At 31.4% G+C, this 24441-nt stretch overlaps 5 protein-coding genes across 13 annotated transcripts; 4 read left to right on the top strand and 1 right to left on the bottom strand.

Annotated features, from left to right (window-relative positions):
- Window positions 1-37: 37 nt before the first annotated feature.
- LOC114874888 (cytochrome b-c1 complex subunit 7-like) lies at window positions 38-1184 on the top strand. Its single transcript, XM_029184603.2, has 4 exons — window positions 38-312; window positions 405-452; window positions 613-779; window positions 882-1184. Exons 1-4 carry the CDS (start codon window positions 288-290, stop codon window positions 957-959), a joined length of 318 nt encoding a protein of 105 aa, XP_029040436.1. The 5' UTR covers window positions 38-287; the 3' UTR covers window positions 960-1184.
- Window positions 1185-1269: 85 nt separating this feature from the next.
- LOC114874886 (sodium-dependent phosphate transporter 1-B) lies at window positions 1270-5527 on the top strand. 5 transcript variants are annotated; one of them, XM_029184601.2, is made up of 7 exons: window positions 1270-1746; window positions 2163-2360; window positions 2468-3223; window positions 3293-3499; window positions 3571-3781; window positions 3862-4511; window positions 4635-5527. In XM_029184601.2, exons 3-7 carry the CDS (start codon window positions 3020-3022, stop codon window positions 4863-4865), a joined length of 1503 nt encoding a protein of 500 aa, XP_029040434.1. In that variant the 5' UTR covers window positions 1270-1746; window positions 2163-2360; window positions 2468-3019; the 3' UTR covers window positions 4866-5527. The 5 variants fall into 5 exon arrangements, with proteins under 5 accessions (XP_029040434.1, XP_046142007.1, XP_029040433.1 ...); XM_046286051.1 differs by having other exon boundaries at window positions 1828-2360; XM_029184600.2 differs by having other exon boundaries at window positions 1270-1921.
- On the top strand, window positions 5152-8362 carry LOC114874885 (EF-hand domain-containing protein 1-like). Its single transcript, XM_029184599.2, has 5 exons — window positions 5152-5239; window positions 5349-5485; window positions 5644-5966; window positions 6470-6918; window positions 7002-8362. The coding sequence occupies exons 1-5, from the start codon at window positions 5192-5194 to the stop codon at window positions 7938-7940; spliced, it is 1896 nt and encodes a 631-aa protein (XP_029040432.1). The 5' UTR covers window positions 5152-5191; the 3' UTR covers window positions 7941-8362.
- Window positions 8363-9603: 1241 nt separating this feature from the next.
- On the bottom strand, window positions 9604-13721 carry LOC114874884 (YTH domain-containing family protein 1-like). The gene is made up of 4 exons (XM_029184598.2): window positions 13186-13721; window positions 13057-13084; window positions 10419-12091; window positions 9604-10323 (listed from the first exon to the last, which is right to left on the bottom strand). The coding sequence occupies exons 1-4, from the start codon at window positions 13219-13221 to the stop codon at window positions 10276-10278; spliced, it is 1785 nt and encodes a 594-aa protein (XP_029040431.1). The 5' UTR covers window positions 13222-13721; the 3' UTR covers window positions 9604-10275.
- Window positions 13722-15926: 2205 nt separating this feature from the next.
- On the top strand, window positions 15927-23370 carry LOC114874908 (tudor domain-containing protein 7). Of its 5 annotated transcripts, none has more exons than XM_029184635.2 (18): window positions 15927-16209; window positions 16330-16486; window positions 17182-17334; window positions 17512-17720; window positions 18430-18536; window positions 18742-18853; window positions 18933-19271; window positions 19344-19511; window positions 19592-19942; window positions 20008-20175; window positions 20255-20512; window positions 20826-21071; window positions 21157-21507; window positions 21583-21797; window positions 21889-22102; window positions 22190-22308; window positions 22396-22547; window positions 22712-23370. In XM_029184635.2, the coding sequence occupies exons 3-18, from the start codon at window positions 17253-17255 to the stop codon at window positions 22933-22935; spliced, it is 3315 nt and encodes a 1104-aa protein (XP_029040468.2). In that variant the 5' UTR covers window positions 15927-16209; window positions 16330-16486; window positions 17182-17252; the 3' UTR covers window positions 22936-23370. The 5 variants fall into 5 exon arrangements, with proteins under 5 accessions (XP_029040468.2, XP_029040470.2, XP_029040469.2 ...); XM_029184637.2 differs by having other exon boundaries at window positions 15937-16209; window positions 16330-16345; XM_029184636.2 differs by lacking the exon at window positions 16330-16486 and having other exon boundaries at window positions 15937-16209.
- The last annotated feature ends 1071 nt before the right edge of the window (window positions 23371-24441 follow it).

Raw genomic sequence — 24441 nt, 5'->3', positions numbered from 1 at the left:
AAATCAATAGCGATACGAATTCTAAATACACTTAAATCGTGATACTTGTAGTAAATATGTTTATTAATACAATCCCTTATAAATTAATGTGTCAAATAATTTGTAGATTGAATAAATAAGAAGCTGCAATTGCATACTAGGGATTTATTATGTTAGTAAATTGATGCTAGTAACTACGTTTTGTAAAATCGAAGTTATTCATAATACGAACGACCGCAAAGTAGTTTCGACTAGTAAGTTTTGAGGAATTTGGTTTTGAAGTGAATAAAAATTGTGAAATAATAAAAATGTTAGCTCTAAAACGTACCTTTCGTAAGTAAAAGATTGTATCGAATTTAAAAAGTTACATATTGAAATATGCACACTGTTCTTATGTAATTATTGATGCATTGCGTATTTTACAGCTGGTTTACAAAGATGGGCATACAACTTGTCTGGTTTTAATCAGTTAGGTATGAAAAATTGATAATCAATTTTATGTTATAGTACACCTGTCACTATATTTTATTTAATAAATGCTTTGTTATTCTATAATGTAAGAATAACATGTGTTAAATAGTAGTCAAAAGTTTAAACTTGTAAACTTAATTCTTTAATTTTTTATAATCTTAGGTTTATTTCGAGATGATGTACTTCAAGAAACTCCAGATGTAATAGAAGCACTTAGACGATTACCACATAATTTAAAAGAAGAACGTGATTTTCGTCTTGTTAGAGCTGTGCAGTTAAATACCTCGAACAAAATTTTGCCAAAAGAACAGTGGACTAAACTAGAAGAGGTAATTTAATGAAAATAGTTAATACAAATGTAGTTAATAAAATGTTTTTATATGTATTTCTTACTTATGTATTTTATGAATGTAATTTTTGTTGTTACATAGGATGTACTATATCTTCAACCATATATAGATGAAGTAATACGGGAACGCTTAGAAAGAGAAGAATATGATGCTCAGTAAAGTATAAATTGATAAAATGTAATATTTAAAATTAGTAAAATTAATATTTATCTTATGTCTAGTTTACTAAAATTTAAACTGTTGATTTGAATCTGTAATAAATGAAAATTAAGTAGATTATATTTCTGGTCCAAATAAATGTTGTTACTATAATTATAATGTATATACAAATGTAACAGTTACAATATAAGAAATATATGTGTGCTTGCATGCAATAATTCAATATACCTTGCAATTTTTTATTAGTATAATATAGTTTATTATATTTAGTCCAGTGAAATTAATTATTCTGTCTGTAGAATTATTTTTGCTTATGTATGAAGTATTTGTTCTATTAACATATTATGTACATATATACGAGTACACACATATTAACGTTTTAACAATTAATAAATGTTACATTTAACATTTGAAAATGAGAAAAATTTCGATAGACAACTCTTTTATTTAAAGTTACATGTAGGAAATGATTATTGGTAATTATGTTCACATCAATTCGTAGCTCGTTTAACACCCTTTATGCAATGACTTATTCATCATTCCCCCCACAGAGATCCAGTGCATAGTTAGTGCGTAATATATTGTTAATGAATGTGATTGCGAATTCTAGTCATTGTTGGTTGATATTCACATAAAGCAGTTCAAATTTGTAGTACGATAATAATTTTTATATTATACATACATATAAGAGTTTCGCGGGCAAATGGCGGATCAATATCTCACCCCCACGCGGATCTAAGCGGCATTCCCAATCACACAAGATTTACACGAAGTAATTTTCAGTTTTGTGAGTGAAAAAATATACCCTCAGTTTTTCTTTTTTTTTTCTCTCTTAACAATTACTTCATTATTTTGTTGTACCGTGAAGTCAACCAATACATATCTTCTATATGACCCATGAAAGAACGGTTTGAAAAGGGAGAACCGTACGGCAAATTGTAGAGAGAATGATGCAAAAAGTGGTAATGGGCAATTGTAACTTCTAAACTTTATTCTGTATTAAATTTTGTGTAACACGCTTGAAAGCTTTGCTTATTCAAACCATTTATTATTTTTATTTTACGCAATTCGTAAGAGTAGCTTGTAGTCTAAATGTCGTGTTTCGTACAAACACCCTTTGGCAGCGAATTTAACATTTATTTCCTGTTGTACGCGCAAAAAGTGAAAGAGTAAAATATCTTTTTTAAAAATCAATTTTATTAGGAATGTGAATTTTAATCAAGATAGAAAGTGTTACTATACGAAAAAGTGAAAAAGGTAACACCACCCCTTCGGGATTAAGCGAAATAAAAATTGGCAAACCGTTTCAACTTATCGTTAGTAATTGAATTTTCTTCGTGGATGTTTAAGTATCTCGTTGCTTAAACTTAATTTTCAGACAGTTATGACGTGTCTGCGAAGGTAAATAAAATAATTGCATTGCTTTCAAGAATTCTTCTCTCTTGACATGTGAAATTTAAAGGACAGGCATGTACCCATATAAAATCTATACGTTTGGTTAATTACAGATGCCGGAAGAACAACGATCAGCGTGTTTCCATACAGTGGAAACGCTGATAATGAATCTTTATAAAATTGAGCACCATATTTTATATTTAATACAAACTAAAAAGTTGAAGAAAGTGTTTAATACAGTAATTTTTCTTTTTATGCAGTTAAACACTTCTAACTGAATGTTATTAAATAATAAAAACATAATGCTATATATATCAGGTGCTGAGCCAAAATACTACCTCCGTTACATGTACAAAGTTACAAAATTGATTGTACTAGAAGTAAAATAAAAGATATTAACTATACATATAAATATATATCCATATATATGAATTTAAACTATAAATGGAGAAATATATACTGATTTATAAATATTTGCATGTAAATGCATAATAGAAGAAAAGTTAAATCAGGAGTTCTTCCTCGATACATGTTCTCATGTTCAATGACGAGTATTACTTTTAAACATCATGACAAGAAAAAGTTTGATAAGAATAATTTATTGACAAATGTGTAAAAAAGAAAATAACAATAGCTCAAAAGAAACATCTATTAAATAAATAAAAATGAGTGTACCGTACGATGAAAACTTGGTATGGATAGTAGTAGTTGGATTCATAGTGGCGTTTATTTTGGCATTTGGTATCGGAGCAAATGACGTTGCGAATAGTTTTGGAACGAGCGTTGGTGCAGGAGTACTTACAATATTTCAAGCATGTATTTTAGCAACTGTCTTTGAAATTGCTGGAGCTGTACTCATCGGCTATAAGGTACGTTAAAGTTGAATATACTTTGTATAAACGTAAATAATACTACATTTTATGTAACATTTATGTTAGGTATCCGATACTATGAGAAAGGGTATACTAGACGTTACATTATACGAAGGCCATGAAAAAGAATTAATGATAGGAGCGTTGTCTAGTTTAGCCGGATCTGGTATCTGGCTTTTACTAGCAACCGCATTGCGTTTACCTATTTCTGGAACACATTCCATTGTTGGTGCTACTGTTGGATTTTCACTTGTCTGTAAAGGTACTGCAGGGGTTAGTAAAACATTTTCTTTTATTAATTGAAAGCAAATAATATGTTACAATGTAAGAAATTATGTTTTTAGGTAAAATGGATAGCTCTTGCAAATATAGCAGCATCTTGGTTTGCAAGTCCTGTACTTAGTGGAATTGTATCAGGTGCTATATTTTGGCTTCTAAGAAAATCAATACTACAGTCTAGTAAGCCTCTAGAACGAGGTCTTCATATTCTCCCAGTAGCATATGGTCTCACTGTTGCTATAAATGTTATGTCAGTTGCACTCGATGGACCTAAATGTAAATGAATTTTATATACTTATATCTTTGTCTTTTACATCAGTCGAATTAATTGCTATATTAAACGTATTTATTTTTAGTATTAATGCTGGATAAATTGCCATGGTGGGGTAGTTTAATAGCTGCGTTAGCTCTTGGTTTATTTTCAGCCATCATCGTTTATTTATTTGTTGTTCCATGGCAAAGAAAGAGAATATTGATTTCACTAAACAGCAACGAGAAAACAACAACAACAACAAAGTTTGGTACCTGTGATAAAAAAGAAACTACAGCATTATCTGTTATTTCGGAAGTACCGTGTAGTAGTAATAGTAGTAGCAACGGTAATACAAAAGAAACAGCACCAAAATTACGTGGTAATAGCAGTGCAAGCCCTCTTTTAATGGTAGCAGGATCAGATACCGAGGGTGTTCAAAATGAAACCGAAAGAAGAATCGAAGAAGAGCCAGAAATATCTAAGCTGTTTGCTTTTCTCCAAGTATTAACTGCAGCATTTGGTAGTTTCGCACACGGTGGTAATGACGTGAGTAATGCAATAGGACCACTTATTGCACTTTGGGCTGTATACGCAGAGGGATCAGCTAGACAAGAGGCAGAAACTCCAATGCTCATACTACTTTATGGTGGCTTAGGAATATCAACTGGTCTTTGGGTATGGGGTCGTAGAGTTATACAAACTGTAGGACAAGATTTAGCACGTATCACACCAACTACTGGATTCACTATAGAGGTATATACATATGTACATATTTATGAACGTAAGATCAAAGCCTTTTTTTCGTTCTCTACTAAAAAAAAATGTTTAACATTGAAATTTCTTATTCAAATATATTTTGTTTAACATTAATTGTAGGTAGGAGCAGCGGTAACAGTTTTGTTGGCAAGTAAGGCTGGTTTACCTGTGTCAACAACTCATTGCAAAGTGGGATCAGTCGTCTGTGTCGGATGGGCTTCACGTGGCGGTGAGGGAGTTTCATGGAAATTATTTCGTAATATTGCATTCGCGTGGTTAATTACTGTACCAGTGGCTGGCTGCTTGTCCGCAGGATGTATGGCTATTTTCAAAGAAATACTTAGTTTGTGATTTCACTGTCAGGGCAACTAAACACATTTTAGTGGAAACCCTCCAATGCTACTATTGTCAATAATTTATGCAAAAATAAATGATCAAATGTAATTTAAAAAAAAAATTAATTTTTACCTGTATACAATATAATTATTAAATACCTGATTATTAACAGTTTTTAATTGATAAAATAAGATACATACAATTATCGTTGTGTGTGTATATACATATACATATGTAGTAGTGTTGTTATGGAAACAAGTTCAGGCAAACTTTTTGACAGAAAACGTTTTATACGGATATCCTTTAAGGATTTATTTTACCTAACATTTGTATAATTTAATATGGAAAAATTACCACTTATACCAGGATATGCGATCCATGATTCCACTGTAAGTTAAAAAAAATCATTCAAAATGATTACTTAAATATATTTGATTATATTTAAATGAATGAAATCAAATAAAGATGAAGGTATTTTGAGGGCTTTTTTTTTTAAAGATTACAGATTATAGACTGATACAAAAATTTCGCTTTTTAAATGGTTATCGTGTAGTACGTGATAGGAATGTTGGCATTGGAGGAAGACCAATAGATGTTGCATCTTCCGCATATATAAAAGAAGAGGATTCCACACAGTATGTAATAAATTGTATATGTAAATAAAAATATGGAATTTTCGTTTTTCTAACATTCAAATTTACATACTATATTTTTATTTTCAACAAGAACATATTGATACTATTATTTCTGATGTGTTCCTTAATATGTATTTATCTTTAATTTTAATATTCAGCTATGATCCATCGCTAACATACGGCCGGGTAAAAGAATACGCATATCGACAATTTATTCCACATTATGCGCTGTTCGCGCATAAATGTCTCTGCTTCAAAGCATTTTTTCGTCAGGGGGTCTTCAATTCTCCAGATGAACATTTTCGTATACGTTATGTGAATATAATCTACTTTTTGGAGGATGATACGTTATGCGTAATGGAGCCTCCAATAGATAATGCTGGTTTTAAACAAGGAAAACTTGTCAGACGTGAAAAAGTTGTAAAAAATACAACGGGAGATACGTTTCATTGGAAAGATTTTAACGTTGGAATTGACGTATGTACGTTTTATGAATGAACATTATTTTAAAATAGAAATACAGGGTGTTCGACAACAGGCGGGAGATTTTTTAAGGGGTGATTCTAGGGATCATAATCAACGTTTAAAAATTTTGGTAATAAGCGCCTAAAATCTGCAACCTGTCCAGCACCGACGACTGAACGTCAGGTCAGCAGGGGTAGGTACAGTCATAACCAAGAATCATTGAATAGTAGAAACTAACCTCGTGCTATTCTATTCTCGGTACTGCAGCATTCGGTTTTCTCTTCTTGGTTATAACTGCACCCATCCCTGCTGACCTGACGGTCAGTCGTCGGTGCTGGGCAGGTTGCAGGTTTCAGGCGCTTTTAACTCGAATTTTTAAACGTTAATAACTAGAATCACCCCTTAAAAAATCTCCCACCTGTTGTCGACCACCCTGTATATCTATATGTACATGCTTATTTTATTGAATTTGTCTTTGTATTCTTTATCTTTTTAATTATCATGCATCGTTACTTTCAGGTATTTACGGTGTAATTTATCATATTATCGATTGTGATCTATTTACTAAAGAATTTTTAAACAGTCAAGGGATTGATGTCGGGGACAAGGAAGAACCACCTGTGGATCCATACACGGAATTTCGTGTATCCAAGCAGAAAAAACCGACGCATATCACACAGATTCCAGATGATGCCAGACGACGATTTTTAGAGTATGATAAAATGGTATTATCGTTTACTGCCACTTGGAACGACGACGTTTATGGTATAGCGTACTTCTTAACGGACGACACAATAGCCATTCGCGAAATACAAAAGCCAAATAGCGGAAAGGACCCGGTACCAATGTTATTGAAACGAATGAAAGTACCAAAAGATTGGAAAAATTTACCACCATCTTATCCTGCTATATACCTTGAACGCGGGGATCCTGAAGTAGTTGAATATTATACACCAAAAGATTTTATAGTAAGCTTCGGGTGATAAATTTGCAATAATAAAGCCTTTTTATTATCATTTTTTCTATTTGTTACTTTCATTCTTTATTACAGATTGGTGAGACGGTTTTTATATTTAGTCGACGCTTTCTTTTGCACGATTGTGACCCTTTCACTAGAAAGTATTATTCAGACATGTTGGGAATAACGCAACCAAAAGGGATACCTATTCCAAGCAAAGAAGTTCTATCGCCACCGGAACATAAACCTCCACCGCATATTAAGTTCGGTACACCTGAAGATACGTACGCCGGTTGTTTGTCATTGATCCCTAAACCGCCTAAAAAGGATGTCATTCGACAGCTAATTAATTTTCCGAAAAAATTACGCTACTCAATGCAGATGGACGCGGTACATCCGGAAGACAGGAACCGCGACTTTATTTTAGAATACAGTTTAAGCGACGGTACGATCCTTGTACATGAACTTGAGAAACGTAATTCAGGGCGTCGCGAGGGTTGTTTTCTAAAAGCAACGTTGGTTGCTAAACCGAATACCGGAAGAGACAATCCGGAATATTATACTCCTCAAGATTTTTTCATAGGAGCAAGACTTAATATTTTTAATCATTATTTCATCATACGCGGCGCTGATCTTTTCGTATACCGTTACATCGAAGAGAATCCTGACAAATTTCCCTGTGAAATACGAAATAATATCCGTGATTATTTCGTCAGAGAAAAGTTACTTGGCGACGATATAAGCATCGCGGTGAAAAAAATTGAAGATAAAGAAGAGGCGGATGCTCGTTCGATTAAAATGTTGGAAGAAAATGGTGGAAATCAATCTGATATGATAGATTGTTCAAAAGACCTTGAAACTCAAGCTAAACGTAAATATGAAGGAAAACATGGCGAATTAAGAGAACGTACACCGCCGCCTGAAGAGTTATGTCCAGGATTAATAACAAATCCTAAGGAATCTGATCCAAATCAAGATGCAAAGAAGCCTTCAGAAAATGAAAGAAAAAAGGAAGTAACATGGAATGATTAGGTAAAATAAGAAATCGTATCATTTTTGGATTGGTAATTACGTTTAACGCAATTTTTGTTTTAAATTCTTATCATCACTTAAAGTAGATATTTCATACATAACTTAATGTTATGTTAAATGTAATTACCACTTAGCACTTTTCTTGTAACTTCAGTTACAAGATTTATGATTAAAATTAAATTCAAGAGTTCTGATTCTTTGGAAAATTTACTATCTGTGTACGGTATTTTTTTAATAGTTAAATTTGAATATAAAATGTATGATTTGATTCAACATTTAATCAAACATGATTATACAATGTAAATACTAAACAGTGTAGTACATTATGAGTATACCATTTGTATGTCTGTATATTATAATACAATGATAATATACAGATATGCAGTTTGTATACATATAGCATATATTGTATTAATCATAAAATAAAGATCAGACAAATCTTTGGAATCCAAACATTTTTTAAACAAAATTCTAAAACGTGAATGAAGAAGAAAATTATTTTTTAATTAAATACTAATTTGTCATAAAATAGCAGTTAGTAAATTATTTAACAAAATCTTTTGAACATCGTTCAACTGAAATACAGAAATTTAATAGAGCTTATACAATTATTCTAGTCATTGAGACATTGCTAGATGTCCACCTTCCTAAACAACTTATCCCATCTTAAACTATAAATAAGATACAATGATTGAAAAATCATTTCAGCCATAAATTTTTAACGTTGATATATTACTTTAATAAGATGCGTTTGTTTTCTTGCAACATTCACAATATAGAAATGAGGAAAGAGACTTCTACTGCCATGTCATTTAGATCCTCTTTCTTGTTATCTATTCATTGTTTACGCAAAAGTAACTATTATAATCAACATGCTTTGATTTAAAAAATTCGCATCACATCGCGGTAAATTCACTTGTTAATTTTTATACAATTTAATTGATGAACTCAGAATTTCATATTATTTTTTTCATGATAATCTTGAAATGTGATCAACTTCTAAAATACTGTTAATAAAGTATAACTTTGCTTTTAAAAAGCTTAAGAAATAAAATTTCATTGTTTGCTTTAAAATTTTTTAAGAAATTAACTATATATGACTATATATATAACTGTCAGAAAAGTAATCAAATCTACGGATAAAATTTATTGTTTTCTTTTAGTTTACTAAATTCATATTTGTTAAGCAAATTTTTTTTGTTTGTTACACTAATATTCACTTTTCTACACGTAATTCGTGAAAAACTGTCTAATTTTAGTGCTATTACTTAAAGAATTTTGTTTAAAACAGACATGAAAAAGTATACACATTTTTTAAAGTTTATGATTATGTGAGAAAACTTTCGGTTTTGGTAAAAGCAACTTGAATTTTTAAAATAGTGACAAAAAAATGTTTAAATATTAAAACTGAAAAGGAAAATAATAGATTTTTTAACAATAAAAAACAACTCACGAAATCCATCAAACGATACAATAATAATTATCATCACCATATATGTTACTATAGAGTAACTGTAAGATTATTTTCTTTTTGTCATATAATATTTTAGATCATTTTGTAGTCCATGAATAATATAATAATGGGTAATATACATATATATATATTCAATATATACATATATGTATATAAAATTTGCAATAGATATAGAATATGCATAAAATAATTAGTTGACAATAATTTCTATTATTATCCAATGTTCAAGCATAATTGTTACAAATAAACTTAAAACGTCGTAATAAGCCCTTGCACCTTTTTTTAACAAAGAAAGGTGAGTCCTTTCAGCCACAGGCACCAAGTTATATGTCCATCAAAGTTTAAAATGGTAATTGATTTAAATGACACTTGCTTACAATATTGTTCTCGCATAGATTTTTTTTCATTATCAACAAAAGTTTAAGCATTTTACAAGGGTTAGTTCACATATTACAGTTTTTTCTTCTCTGTTCCATATCATTTTTTTTTCTTTCATTTTTTTTTTCTTTTAATTTGTACGTTTAAGAAACACCTTTCGATGAATAGCACGCAACACCACACTATATGCTTATAACTGTCAGCAAGTTTACCCAATATCCCTTGAAATTGAATTATGTTCCTCTTCATAGTAGTTATGATTAGATAATATTTATAATGTCGACACGACGCTAATTATCATACAAGTTGATTATTTAACAGAAGGAAATAGTCTCAATTGATGAGAGTTTTGTCACAGGAATTAGAAGCCCTTTGTGTATCCAAGAAAGCAAAGGTAAGTAGTAAGACGATAATTAGTCGTAACGTGCTTCCTTTATGACGATTACTATCATGAATAGTATTATATTCTTTTTGTATCCACCGCTACTGGCGGGTACCTCCTCTACCTCTACCACGACCACCATCTCGATCCTGGAATAAAAAACAATTATAAATATGTATATACTTGTTATTAAAGTAAATATTCTTTTAGACATTTTAATAAACTTACAAAATTTGTTACTTACTTTGCGCTGATGATGTAAATGTGACTGGTGAGGATGATGATCTCTTGGTAAATCTGAATGTCCCCTATTCCTATGGTTGGAAGAATGATGATGTTGTATAGCATTCGGTGGTGCTTTACGTTGATCCTCTTCTGCTTGCTTACGTTCATAATGTCCAAAATCATCAAAAATACTAGTCGAATGCCGATAAGTATGTAATATACGCAACACTGTCACGCCTTTCGCATGAGGGACCTCTTGCGCATCCCTCGAATTAGTCACTGGTTTGTTTTCATTATTTTCTAGTTTAATGTGACGAAGTTGCACATTAGGAACATCCTTAACGTAAATCCAACGTACACGAAATTGACCTTTCCATTTATCTTGCGACCAAACAGAGCTATTGCTCTGGTAATCAACAGGTGACACCATTTGTGCCATACCACAGAAGTGGCCGGATCCGTTTACAGAAAAGAACAAGTATAAAGGAGCACCTTCCCGGCTGGCTTCTCTATACGCTTGATCCAATCTTTTATTACCGTGTTCAGTACTACACCAAATCTCATATTTAATGGATCTATGAATGTCATCTTCGGAATAAGACTTGATTACAAAAAACCTAGCTCCAGGAGCAGTTTGATCAAATTCTACGGGATTATAATCATTCTTCACCTTTAATTCGTCTAAAACAGGATGTGATTGTGATTGGGCAATTTGTTGTTGTTGTTGTTGTGGTTGTAGTTGCTGCGGATGCTGCTGCTGGTGCTGCTGCTGTTGTTGCTGATGTTGATGTTGATGCTGTTGCGGAGGCATATGAATCTGTGACTGTGGCGGAGATGGGGATGTTGTGGGTTGTCTATTCCAACATGGTGGCGGTGGAGGAGGTCTTTGTCTTTGAACCAGCGGTGGAGGTGGTGGAACAGGAGGTTGTACCTGTGGTGGTGGTGGTGCTGTCGGAGGAGGTGCAGAAGATTTACCTTCGCCCCATGTCCCAATATCCATATTATGTTTTCCTGGCACGATAGGTGGTGGTGGCATTCCAGCCTTCTTTTTCATTCCTTGCGAAGATGAAAGTGGAGGAACTGGTTTGGCGGGCTGACTCGCAACACTGGCCCATGTTATTTTTCTAGGTTCCTTTGTTTCTGGTTTTATCGATTGATTAGATGCTGTTTGTTGTTCTTGACGAGGAACTTCTCCACTTCCTAATGACAAGCCCTGTACACTCTGTTCAATAGTCTTAATCTCTGTATTGCTAGGTGTCGGGTAGTTTTCATTTCCACGTGGTGCTTGATAATAATCTTCGTAGCGTGTCTTTCTCGGAGTGCCCCAAGCACTAAAATCACCATTTCCATGAAAATAATTAAAAGCAGGTTGGCTAAACGTATTAAAACCACCTCCCGCACTAGCAGAAAACATTCCATCCATGCCATACGCATCGTGACCTATTTGACCTCCGTATCCAGAAAGAAATGCGACAGGATCTGTTCCGTTTGACCAAGTCCCATCCCCAGCTCCAAATGCCTGATAAGGGAACGAAGTACCTGCATAGTAAGGACTGTATGGGTCACCAGTACCAATTGGATAACTTGAGTGATGCGTATTATTGCCTCCTCTCCATGAATCAAATCCAGTATCTTCTCCACCAGCATGTTCTGTCTGCGGCTGCTGCTGGTGTTCTTTAGGACCATTGCTCACTATCGGGGATGGAATTTTATCTTATTAATGAACCAAATGAATGAATGTCTCTTTTTAAAATAATATAAAGTTAACATTTTTTTTTTGTTTTGTCTTTTATAACTCCATTCAAATAACAAAACTTTAATTAATTATTACGTAAAATTACACCATTTCATTATTGTAATATACGCAGATAAATACATATGCACCCATGTATACACACAAACACACACTATTTTAATATCACATATAAAATATTACTTATCATGACGTAACTTATTTGTAAAATATTACTTTCAAAACTTTTAGTAGAAAAATTATTATAACAATAGTTTTATAACAATCATACATTACATTAAGAAAAATCAACAAACTTTTATTTACTGCAACAAAAATTATAATTATGCACTGATATCATAGCGGGATATTGTGCTCAAAATGTTGGAAGCACTATTAAATTAACCATAAGTACATGTATTTCTTACTTCCCTGAGTAAATTACTTAACTGTACAGCGAATTAATTAATAAATAGCTTAAATAAAAGAATTAAACTTCTATTATATTAGAATTTAATTTATGTTCTATAGAAGTATTAATTATAATACATAGTATATATTTCTTAAAAATATATAAATTTATCACACAAACAATCTTCCTGATAATTTATTAATTACACAAATAATTATGCAATGTTTAAATATTTGATAATATTTGAATATTGAATTTTTTAAGTACTTGATACCAATCATAATGTTCAGAACAATACAAATGAAAATTTTATACAGAAAAAGAAATGTGCAATGATTTAATTGACAATTTAAAATTGTCAATTTAAAAAAAAAATTATGCATAACACGTAAACTAAATATACCGAATAAAAAGTGTAAATAGTCATACGGGCAAGTTTTATACCCGACAATTCGGAAATCTCGTGATTAACAAAAATGAAAAAAAGAACAGTATCAGAATACGAAGTCTTACCTTGATTGTTAGTTTGTCCTTTCATCCGCTGCATTCCGTTGCATGGAAAAATATACAAAATTTAGAATGGCTGTCTTCAGTGAAAGGTATCTGCAGTATAGCGGTGTGGTAGCAAGTCAACACACTGACCTGATTTGAAACAGCACCTGCCAATCCAGTTGACATAACCTGTCACACACTCTGTCTGTCCTTCACAGACGCCAAATGGACGGCTGTGCTTTAATAAAATAAAGTTTTCAAATGCAATATCACAATTACATACAACAGCGTTATGCCACTCAAGTACGCGGACACTTCTCTTTCGCGGTGAGAATAGTCCTTTAACTTCGAATTCTGTAAAACCTGAGACCTCCGCGTATTTTCTCGAAATGTCTTGCCGCGAGAGAGTCTCAGGAACTCTTTCGTATTACACTTCGCAATAGATAAATTTACACAAAATTCTCAACTCTGAATAATAACTACGTGACGTGCACTGACCTCTCGTATGTATTAACAGATTGTTTAACCTTCGCAACTATAAGATCCCTATATGATCAATTAATTGGTTAATAATCTCCACACAGATCTCCATCACGATTTAGTGAAAAGGAAACACCCCGATAACAAAACCGTTCTTCGCGTTATTTCTCTTTATATTATTTAAGTTTTACGTTACATGATATATACTCTTTGCAAACGCATAACGTAAATATTTACTAGTTTTTTATTACTTATCAATTGTTAAAATTAGAGAATCAATGTTGAATTCCTCTATAAGTAATTTATTAGTACTTTTGCTAGAAAAGGTTTGTCGAAGAATTACTAGTAAAGCGATAGGTTTTTTGTTTTACTTACAACTTGAGATTGAAAATGTCCCTAGCAGACGCTCCAAACGCTACTCTTGTTAATTTACTTGTTAATTTACAGCTACTCTTTTACTTATGTTAGTTCTAATGTATATAAATTGCAAATTTAAATATTCTTAAAAACTAATGGTCGGTTAGCTGATAAAAAATTTAACTACTGCGCCATCTGCGCGAAAATGGCGGAAACAACTTGTCAACTTTTCGATCGAATTCTCGGTAGTCGGTAAGCCAGTGTTCGTTAAACAGAAAGTTGTTTGAATTTGTTTGATAAAAATAAATGATAAAAGATGAATCTAGATGATTTAATTTAGACGGCGGTGAAATTCTTTTCTTTTGACGCACAGTGGTCTGTCTATTAGTATCATAGCGGAACAAAATTAAAAAGCAAGATCCATCCGAAATGAATAAATGTTTGTCATATCACAAATAATTGTGACAAAAATATTGTAATAAGATGGTATATATTAACTTTATATGAATTTCATAAAAGTAACTGGTCGAAACAAATGCAAGCCGGTCGCTTAGTTACGGATTGATAGAACTTATTAGTATCCGCTAAATATTAAAAGAGCACGATTGCATCGCAGTTTCGATTGTTGATATTTTAAATAATGGATTATAGACGTACAAGTAAGTAGTACATCAACCTTCAGCCATGAGTATCTTAATTTGCAACTGTCAGAAATAAAATATAGGCAAAAAGATCATGGAAGTTTTTAGTAGTTTTCGTTGAAAAAGCTCTATATAAGTACACATCCAAGAACCTCGTGGAACCTGAAACTATTTGCGCTGTTTTATTCTATTTGCTTTATAGAACAATTTTTAAGAAACCCCAAAATACGAATTTGGTGATGCAAGCGTCGAAAACTTTACCGACAGTCCCTAGAAAAATCCCTAGACGCGAGTTCTGAAATTACGTCGTCATTTCTAAACAAAATGCAAAAAAATTTGAAGGACGTCTAATAAAATAGTGTCGACGGCGATTTGAAACAATCAAGTCGAAACAGATTGTCGCAACAGTCCACTGTGCGACGGTTGTCAAGTTTTGAAAAATCGGTCGGTAAGTCGAGTAGTTTTCGCCGATTTTGTATAGATGGCGCTGGATCAAAATTAAAAATAATTTATGGCGGTCTTCTTAAAATATAAGTTTGTTAACATAGGTTTGTTAAAAAATTGTTTTATTAATCATTGGGTCTTATGCTGATTTTGACAAAAACTGAGTTTTTTACAATTGTGAGTGCAAGGTCTGGTAAAACAAGCACGGTTGTCATATGTTCTTCTCGAAAACAGTCACGTCCAGACTTCTGCATCTGTAGTCACTTGTTACGATAAAGTCTGACAATAAGTTTGAAAATGGGCAAAATTAGAATTCCTTTATTAGATTCATTAATTTGTATTTCTTCAGGAATTTCTTTAACTTGAAGTCATAATTGATTAATCGCCTTCCTAAAGCACTTCCTAAAGTACAAGACTAAAATTTCTCAATAGCTTCGTACCGATTGACTTTTACGATACACCATAAAGAGCGGACAACGGGGAAAGTATCCTTTCTCCAATTTCAGGTCAACGTCAACATAGCGAAAAGTAGACAATACTTATCTGTTTTGCTTCTAACAAGTCATCTGTTTTCATTATAACCTACGATCTTTTCTATGAGGTATGTTCTTTTCATAGTTTCGGAAAGCATTGTAAAGTGACATCTGGTTTGCATCTGTTTGAAAAAGAAAAAAAGAAATTCAAACTCTTGCATAGCGAACATAGAATTTTGGCATAATTTTATTTTCTGCAGAAATAAAGAAATTACAATACTTAATTATTATTATTATTATTACAATTATACAGAAAGGACAAACAATTTTCTTAAATAGTATTAGAAATTTGAATTTTATGTTAATGTTTATGTTAATATTATATATATATTACTAGTTGCAAATAATTTGCAAGTGAATTTGATAAATAATGGAAAATAATTAAACAAATATTTGATGTATCTTAAATTATACCGCTTTCTTAATCCTAACGAATGATTGGTTAGATACGACCGGACGTAAGGAGGGGAGAAAGAAGCTGATTGGTCGAGCGAGATGTTTCGTTTTACTCTAACAAATGATAGGCTGGGCAGTTACTTTGAGGAGAAGTAATGGAGTTTGGAAACGGATCCTCGTGAAAGAAAAGTAAGAGGGAATGTTAGAATTAACCGAGTTGTTGTCAAATAGTGGTGATCCTTCGTACGAAGTGGTGAAGTTTAATAGATCTGCGAAAAAAGATTGTGATTCCTTATATGTGAACAACGTTTAAGCAAGAGACGGTACGTTCGACTTTTGTGACTACATAACGGTGGCCTAAATTTTTTTGCGAGCTATTTCATCGTTCATTACATTCATCTGGGAGTCTAACTGAAAGTAAATTATTTGAATTTATATTGCAGTAACTGACCAGTACAGGTATTATTATCCGTAGAGCATACATAATTGTCCGTATTTCATTGTACAGCTGTTGCCATTGCCTCTTTGTGTTTGGTTTTGTACATTCGTTACATGTCATCTGGAACTATAATTGGTTTTATCAATTTATATGACGTCAAGGTAACAATGTACTCGTTTTAAACAACTAAGCATGTATAATGTTGAAATTATATATTGTATTTCTCTTTCAGCATGAACATATAATTAAATAACGTTGTTATCTTCCAATTGTAGTTTCAATTGTTATATTGCGTTTTCTCAAACAATAAAGTATCAAATGAACGAGAAATTAAAAATGTACATACTGTTAAATTAAAAGAATGTTTAGATTAAAATCTTATACTTGTTAATGTACATTCAGTATTTTGTATGAAATTTTAGAAATTTAGTTTCTTTATCATGAAAGTTTGATGAAAACATTTTGTTATTAAAATATTTTTTACGTAAGGTTTATTAACATAACAGGGTTAAAGTTTTCAATCGCTTTCACCGATAATTAACAATATTTTCTTTGAATTTTTGATAATTTCATGTAACAATTTCTACAGTACCGATGTATTCGCCATTTGCCGGCGTGCCTGAGATTTGTTAATTCGCAATTAACAGTTTCGTGGCCTTTATTTGATTTTGGTAATCGTGTTATAAAATATCCGACAATATTGTCATTTTAACGATGATAATACTATTTTTTACATAGTACATAATAATTCTATATCCCATAATACTGTATATTGCGATAATATAATTACGTTAATCACAATTGCAATCGATCACCTTATTTTAAATGTTAATAATTTTGTTTTATTAAATTTCAGGATTTTACGTATTAGTGCATAAGTTTTATATATTATTGTTACTATTTTTGAATTTATATAAAAGAGCAATAATGGAAAAACAGGAAGTGATAAAAAATTTACGTGCGTGTCTCATATCTGCAAAGGGTGGTGTAAAGATAGAAAATTTAAATAGTAAGTTCTTATGAGAATTCCAATATTTCTTATGAATTCAGTATTAATTATAATTAAATCACTAAATAATTTCAAATAAGTTTTCATTGTATGCGTTGAGACAATTATAAATGATATATTGTGATAAATATATTTGTTTTTAATTATAAATTAGTATTTAAATTAATATTTTTGTAGGAGACTATAAAATGCTAATCGATGAACAAATCCCCTTTCGAAAGTTTGGCTATCCATCTTTAGTAGCCTTTTTGTATACTGTTCCTGGTATAAAGATTGTTGATAAAGGTGCTGACGTCTATGTAGAAGCTGTACCTACTGAAGAATCTGCACATATTACAAGATTAATTTCACGCCAAAAAACAGTATCCAAGAGACATAGAAGAGTGGTAAAATATTTTGTAGATATACAGTGGGTCACAAAAGTATTCGCACACCGTTTAAAACAGAATACCTCATTTAAAATTGGACCGAATGACTTGAGGTTTCTCGAGAAGCTTTACAAATTAATTTACTAAGATATGTGCTTTTGTTGTTTTAAAAAATTACAATTTGTTGAAATCATGAAAAATAATAGTCTAATCTAATAATAGTCACATTTTTATGCGAGTCTATAATGAAAATTTAAAATATGTCTTTCGTAGATTCAAATAACTTATGTGTATGCTGAAAATTTCATCAAGATCGGTCAATGTACTTAGAAGTTACAAGTAATTAGAATTTTCGAAAATCGCGACTTTCGGAAATTTTAATTACTTGTAACTTCTAAGTTCATTGACCGATCTCGATGAAATTTTCCACATACACATAACATACTTAAATTTACAAATGACATATTTTAAATTTCCATTACAGGCTCAAATAAAAAAGTTACAAATAAAAAAGTTACAAAATTTCGACAAATTGTAATTTTTTAAAACGACAGAAGTACATATCTTAGTAAATTAATTTTTATAGCTTCTCAAAAAGCCTCAAGTCATTTGGTCTAATTTTAAACGAAGTATTCTGTTTTAAACTGTGAGCAATTAATTTTGTGATCCACTGTATATATGGCAGAATTATTGCATCATATAATATGAAAATACTGTATTATTTTAGGTGAATGCTTGGAAGCCATCATCATTTCGTCTACCTATGGTGACAAGAAAAGCTGTCCGCACTGTACAAAGTACTAATCAGAATCTGTATTCACAAATAAGCGGAAGGTACAAATTATTATTATTTTTTTAATACTTATTCTCAAATGGAAAGAAGCCATTTCTTTCATTTCATAAAAAATTAATATATATTTTATGGTTTCAAAATATTAGTGTAGAGAGAGCGTTCAGATTAATGAATGTGATTTATGTTAAGATTCGAGAAACATTAAACTACTGTGTTAGCTACATGTATGTTTAAATATATGTTTAGACAAAATACATCAGTTCCTGCAATGCCAACAAAAATTACTATTTATCGAAATGACGAGAAACCCAGATACATACAATCTAATTGTGGAATATCACCAAACTCTCCAAGCAAAGTAAGCGACATTAATATTTATACATATATTTTAATTCAGTATTGTATTTCTTCAGTTTATTGTTTGTGTACTTTCTCAGAGTCTAAAAGACAGACAAATGAATTCTGTTTTGACAACGAACCAAAGTGTTATTAATACACAGAGAGATACTGTATGTTTGAAAAATGATATCAAGCTGGTGCCACCCTTGATGAGTCAGACACCAAAGACTGTTAATAACAATACGGAAACATTTAAAAAATCATCAAATATAAGTGAAAGGCTCAAAATTAATCCTAATATACCTTCATTGCTAAGCTTAAACACCAGTATTCCAACATCTCCTCTTCAATCTGGAGTTTTGTCACCCCTTTCGCCTGGACAAATTTTAGCAGACGGTAAAATGTCACAATCGCAACAGTCACCAATTAATTCATTTGTAAGTAATTATAGGATTTAGTTGCAAGTAATCAAAGAAAGTTTATTATACGTTAATTATTTGTATTTATAGACTTTATTAGATAATGCCAAAAAGATCGTACCAAAATCACAGCCTCTCGATCCGAGAGACGAACTAAGAGAGCGAGCTGTAGCATTAAATCTTCCAAGACCTGTATATCAAATTTATCCAACACCGATTAAAAATTCGAAGAATCCAAGTGTATTTGCACGAGTTAAGGTTTGTAAAAATCTTACCTTTGATAACGTTATTATGTTCACAATGTTGTTATACACGAAACAATAAAATGACACTTTTAGATTGGTCCACATGGATATTCAAGTTATCCAGAAGAGGCGCGTACCGAAGATGAGGCACAAAAAATTGCTGCCAGGTTCGCGTTGTTAGATCTTGTTGAAAAATTTGGACCAGTTTTCACTTTAAACGAGACTAAAGATAAAAAAATAATAAAAGAAAGGGTGTTGTCCATAGTAGATGATCATCCAAATGGTATTTTCATGCATAAAGTACCCATATATTATAAGCAAAAGTATGAAGAAATTTTACCAGAAAATTGGGAGAAAACTGTGGAAGAATGTCCAGCAATAGTTTTAGAAAAAGGTGTTGACAATTCCATAATTCTTCGTCGATTTGTTTTATCTCCTGAAAAGGTAAAAAATCCAAAATTATAGGTCTGTATTTAGATTCGTAATAAAAACAGCTTATTTACTTTTAGATAAAAAATATAACATCATCAAAAACAGATAAAGTACAACTGCATCCAATTGGACCAGCTGTGCCTGGACAATTGCAATTACCAGAAGAAAATTTGTGGATTGTATCTGTTACTTGCGTCATAAGCACTACAGAAATTTGGGCAAGAATCATTGGAGATGCATACAGTGTATGTTAAAATATACCATTGGATTATTTCTACTTTTATATATAATTTCTTTATATTTATTTATACGATGTACATGTAGGAACAATTCGGTCTTATGACGGCTGAAATGGCTAAACACTATAGCAATATTCAACAACACGTCAAACCACTAACTATCGTAGTTGGAAATTACTATGTCGTTTTTGAAGGTGATTCATGGCATAGAGTTCGCTGTGTGGATTATAATTCTGTTGATGGAATAGTTACAGTTTCATTTATTGATCACGGCGACGAGGATATTTTCCATCAGAGTAAATTACACATGTTAGATAAAAAATTTTGCGGGATCCCCGCACAGGTATAATATCATTTGTTTTATCAAAATACAAGAATTATTCAGGGCCGGTCCTGAGACTTCGAGGGTCCGAGGCGAGCTCCGAAAAGGGGCTCCTTCACATATATGACATAAAAAAAAGTACCTCAAATAAAATTTATAAAATTAATATTAAAGCTTGTATAACTAATTTAGATTTGCATTTACATCTCTTCTTGCATTCTTAGACGCAAAATCGTCTTATAGGGGCCCTAGTCTGCCTAGGCCCAGGCCCGGCTCTGGAATTATTATAGCATCTGCTGTTTTTTACTGAAAACTTTATTAATTGAACTATTAGGCGCTGAGATTATGTCTTGCTGGTTTGGAAGATTTCGGCGACTGCGATAGCGTTGTAGATTATATAGAAAAGTTTCTAATACTTGATCGTGCATTGTATGCTGAAGTACTAAATCGTGGTAAAGGACAAGACGAACAGTTTGCAACGGTTATATTTTATGACACGCAAGGACCGGATGATGTTAATTTAAATGCAGAATTCTCTGAACACATTTTTCAACATATAGTGGTTGCTCCTAAATTAACTGTTGGAAGTATTATTTTTGTATTTTATTTACAAAAATATGACTTAGATAATATGTAGTAAAAAAAAAACTTCTTTTTACTGACAGGAAGACCAAGTATTTGAGGTATTTAATTCCCACATAGAACAGAATGGTGATGTTTATGTACAGTTAGAATGTGAAAGTATGAAGCTGTTAGTCAGTTTATTAAATCGGTTAATATGTACCCGATTAAATGCAGAACATTTGGAAAATTGTACTGTAACCACCGTTGATCCTAGCAAAACGTATTTTGTCTCGGTAAATAATAATTGGTATAGAGGAAAAATTGTAGGTAATAGTCTTTACAGTCAATTAAAAGTATTTTTAATCGATTTCGGTAAAACTATTACTACAACGAAAAGCAATCTTCTTTCTTTGGAAAGATTATCTGAAGTTTTAACAAAATATCCTGCTCAGGTATGAATGTAGTTTAATTTTTTCATAAAATTTCACGATATTATATATAATAATTATCATCTATTTCTACAATAGGCATTAAAGGTACATCTTCATAACATTGACAAATCAATGGTTAATGAAAAGATGATTGCAAAACTTATAGAACTCGCACCAAAGGGTGAACCGCTTCTTGTTAAGGTTATATCAGTTGAAAATAACATACCGGTTGTTGAATTATTTAGGCGAATTCAACCAAGCAACATGCTTGTTTCAATCAATAACACTTTGGCTCTTGAAGAACTTGCAAAGTATGCTATGTGAAAACTGTCATATACATATGTATTATTAAATATATTGAAGTGTCAGATAATAATAAACTGCTCTTTATTATCATTTCAGAGCCCACGGCGATGGAAATAATAATATAAGACCAAGAAAACGTATAGAACGCATGAATTCTAAACATTCAACAAATGAAGATGACGATGTCCTGAAATCTTTAAAACCACCTAAAATTTCGGGTATCGGTGAATACTTTGACATACACGTGACGATGGCAGCTCATCCTGGAAATTTTACTATTCAACCATTCGAGGATAAATCTGCTTTGGAAGTAAATATTCTTTCATATTTGAAATACATTATTTCAAAATAGTCGGGGAAAAGAAATGAACAAATCTTTTTATTTATTTATGTTTAGGCAATGATGATTCAATTACAAGAAATTTGTCGAGATTACAAAGGTCCTATACCTACTACGGAATCAGTAAGAGAAGGGAAACTTTATGCAGCTAAACACATTGATGGTCACTGGTACAGGTATAAATATAAAAGAACGTCTATTTTGAATCGAAATCTTTCAAATGAAACTCAAATAATTGGTATGTATTTCCGTTTATTTTGAAGGGTCTGCATTTCAAGTGTAATTAAACAAGATATGGTCAGTGTTTATTTTTGTGATTTCGGAGACGTATCGGTACTGCCATTAAGTAAATTACAGCCACTGAAAAGTCAATTTTTGGAACTACCATATCAAGCGATTAAAGCAAGACTTTCCGGTACGTAACTGTTTTCTTTCTTTTTATTTTAGATTCAATTTTATTTCAAGTTATATACAAAATTAGCTTGTATATTTTAATTAATAATTTAATTAAATTCAATTTTAATTAAAACTAATAATTCAATTAATTTTAATTATAATTAAAATTAATAATTTAAATAGGTATACGACCGATCGACGTTGACTGGTCTGTTGAGGATAGTTTGAGATTTCAAGAATTGGTTGTGGAGAAAAATTTTGTATCAGTTGTTGTCGAATCAAAGCCCGATGTACTCTCTCCAGCTGACACTGTATTGGGTTTAAAATTAATCGACGTTAATACAACTGAAGATATTTACATCGATCAGCTGTTAGTGCGCGAAGGTCGAGCTGTGTTCGTTGATTAAATAGTGCGCATAGCATGTATGGGCAGTGAAATTAATAAGTCATTTAATTTTTCGAATTTCATTCTAAAATACATACGTACGTATAAATAATTCTTTCCTATACACGTGCTAAAAAATCTTTGTACAGTTTTATGCTCCAAGACGCGGTTGTTTGTATATAACATGAACTACAGTAATAACCTTTGATGGAAGAGGAGACCTGAGAGTCAAACCGTCTACTGACCGCTGAACAGTAGCAGCTTTGTTGTAGGTAATCCTTAAACCTTCAGTTATCATATCTTTGATATCACAGTTATCATCAGTAATAACCTTTCTACTTAATGATGATCGGTAAAACACAGATATCGATGACTGTATGAAGAAAAACAAAAAAAAATAACAAAAAACAAAATGTGTTATAAAAATATGGAAAGATGAATAAGCGTATATACATACATAATATGTTATATTTATATCAATAATTATATCATCGAAAAGTTATTATTTTTTACTTTCTTGCAGATAATAATTTATTGTTTTAACGTTCTAAGAAATATAGTACGATATGTATACGTGTATATTTCTTAGAATAATTTATTATAGTGTTATAGAGTAACTACTTACGCACATGATTTTCGTATATTTTTTGTTCATATACTTTATTTTTCTCATTAGAGTTTTTTATTATTTGATAAACTTTTTGTTTTTTACATGTTAAAGAACAGTGTAGTTGCATAGAAGCTGGCTGTGGCGTTTAAGACTATAAACATAGCTTGACAAAAATTAACAGCATTCCGTTTATTGACTTTTAATATGCTGCTGTTCTTTATCATTATTTGTTTCCTATTCATCGTTTTTTTTTTAATTATAGGATATATTGTATGATAGTATATTATTTTTTGTTTGTTTTTGTTTTTGTTTGATATGTGATAAGCAATTTTGTTAATTGATAATAGCTTTCAATCTACTGTAATATCTTTTATTATCATATTATTAGTAACGTATTGTACGCATCTTAGTTATTTTTAGCAAATGTAAGACAAAACAGATACAGTTTTAGTGGTATAAAGTACGACTACTACGATTTTATTTTAAGTAATCTCATCTGTTTTTCCTTTATTCAGTATTTTGATTAGACTATGCGATTCCAGTAAAACATAATTATTAAATGTGTTTGCTTTGTAAGAAGATTTTTATTTTGTTAAATTAGATGTAATGTTGTAACTTAATGTTACGTTACAGTAAAATATTATTTTTGATAACGATAAAAGGTGCCAATAAATACTAATGTTTCTAGAAAAAAATATATTCGATGAATTTGATGACCATCATTTCTCCATTTATCCCATATCAAGTGGTCAAAGTCTCGACTGCCTAAGATATAAAAATTACTCGCGTAGAGCGAGAGGAATCATTGTTCAAATTTTTCATCATTAACGTAGCCTCCATTTCAAACATTTATTAATTGTTCCATTTCAAACATTTTTATTTGTTGTTTAGAATGCTTAGAATTTCCTTTTTTACATT

This window comes from Osmia bicornis, chromosome 6 (assembly GCF_907164935.1).
Source record: "Osmia bicornis bicornis chromosome 6, iOsmBic2.1, whole genome shotgun sequence".
In the NCBI taxonomy this organism is placed as follows: Eukaryota; Metazoa; Arthropoda; class Insecta; order Hymenoptera; family Megachilidae; genus Osmia; species Osmia bicornis.
Note: the sequence above shows the minus strand (reverse complement) of the source record. Positions and strands in the feature narration are given on the sequence as shown.

Bases quoted from the DNA above. Each gene is read 5' to 3' on its own strand.
- LOC114874888 (XM_029184603.2), top strand. From the start codon at position 288: ATGTTAGCTCTAAAACGTACCTTTC. The intron at 453-612 runs GTATGAAAAATT...TTATAATCTTAG, and splicing joins GTCTGGTTTTAATCAGTTAG to GTTTATTTCGAGATGATGTA. The intron at 780-881 runs GTAATTTAATGA...GTTGTTACATAG, and splicing joins AGTGGACTAAACTAGAAGAG to GATGTACTATATCTTCAACC.
- LOC114874886 (XM_029184601.2), top strand. From the start codon at position 3,020: ATGAGTGTACCGTACGATGAAAACTTGGTATGGATAGTAGTAGTTGGA. The intron at 3,500-3,570 runs GTTAGTAAAACA...TTATGTTTTTAG, and splicing joins TCTGTAAAGGTACTGCAGGG to GTAAAATGGATAGCTCTTGC. The intron at 3,782-3,861 runs GTAAATGAATTT...ATTTATTTTTAG, and splicing joins TGCACTCGATGGACCTAAAT to TATTAATGCTGGATAAATTG.
- LOC114874885 (XM_029184599.2), top strand. From the start codon at position 5,192: ATGGAAAAATTACCACTTATACCAGGATATGCGATCCATGATTCCACT. The intron at 5,486-5,643 runs GTATGTAATAAA...TTTAATATTCAG, and splicing joins AAAGAAGAGGATTCCACACA to CTATGATCCATCGCTAACAT. The intron at 5,967-6,469 runs GTACGTTTTATG...CGTTACTTTCAG, and splicing joins TAACGTTGGAATTGACGTAT to GTATTTACGGTGTAATTTAT.
- LOC114874884 (XM_029184598.2), bottom strand. From the start codon at position 13,221: ATGTCAACTGGATTGGCAGGTGCTGTTTCAAATCAG. The intron at 13,085-13,185 runs GTCAGTGTGTTG...AACGGAATGCAG, and splicing joins CAGGTGCTGTTTCAAATCAG to CGGATGAAAGGACAAACTAA. The intron at 10,324-10,418 runs GTAAGTAACAAA...TTTTTATTCCAG, and splicing joins ATTTACATCATCAGCGCAAA to GATCGAGATGGTGGTCGTGG.
- LOC114874908 (XM_029184635.2), top strand. From the start codon at position 17,253: ATGGAAAAACAGGAAGTGATAAAAAATTTACGTGCGTGTCTCATATCT. The intron at 21,798-21,888 runs GTATGCTATGTG...TTATCATTTCAG, and splicing joins GCTCTTGAAGAACTTGCAAA to AGCCCACGGCGATGGAAATA. The intron at 22,309-22,395 runs GTATAAATATAA...TTTATTTTGAAG, and splicing joins ATTGATGGTCACTGGTACAG to GGTCTGCATTTCAAGTGTAA.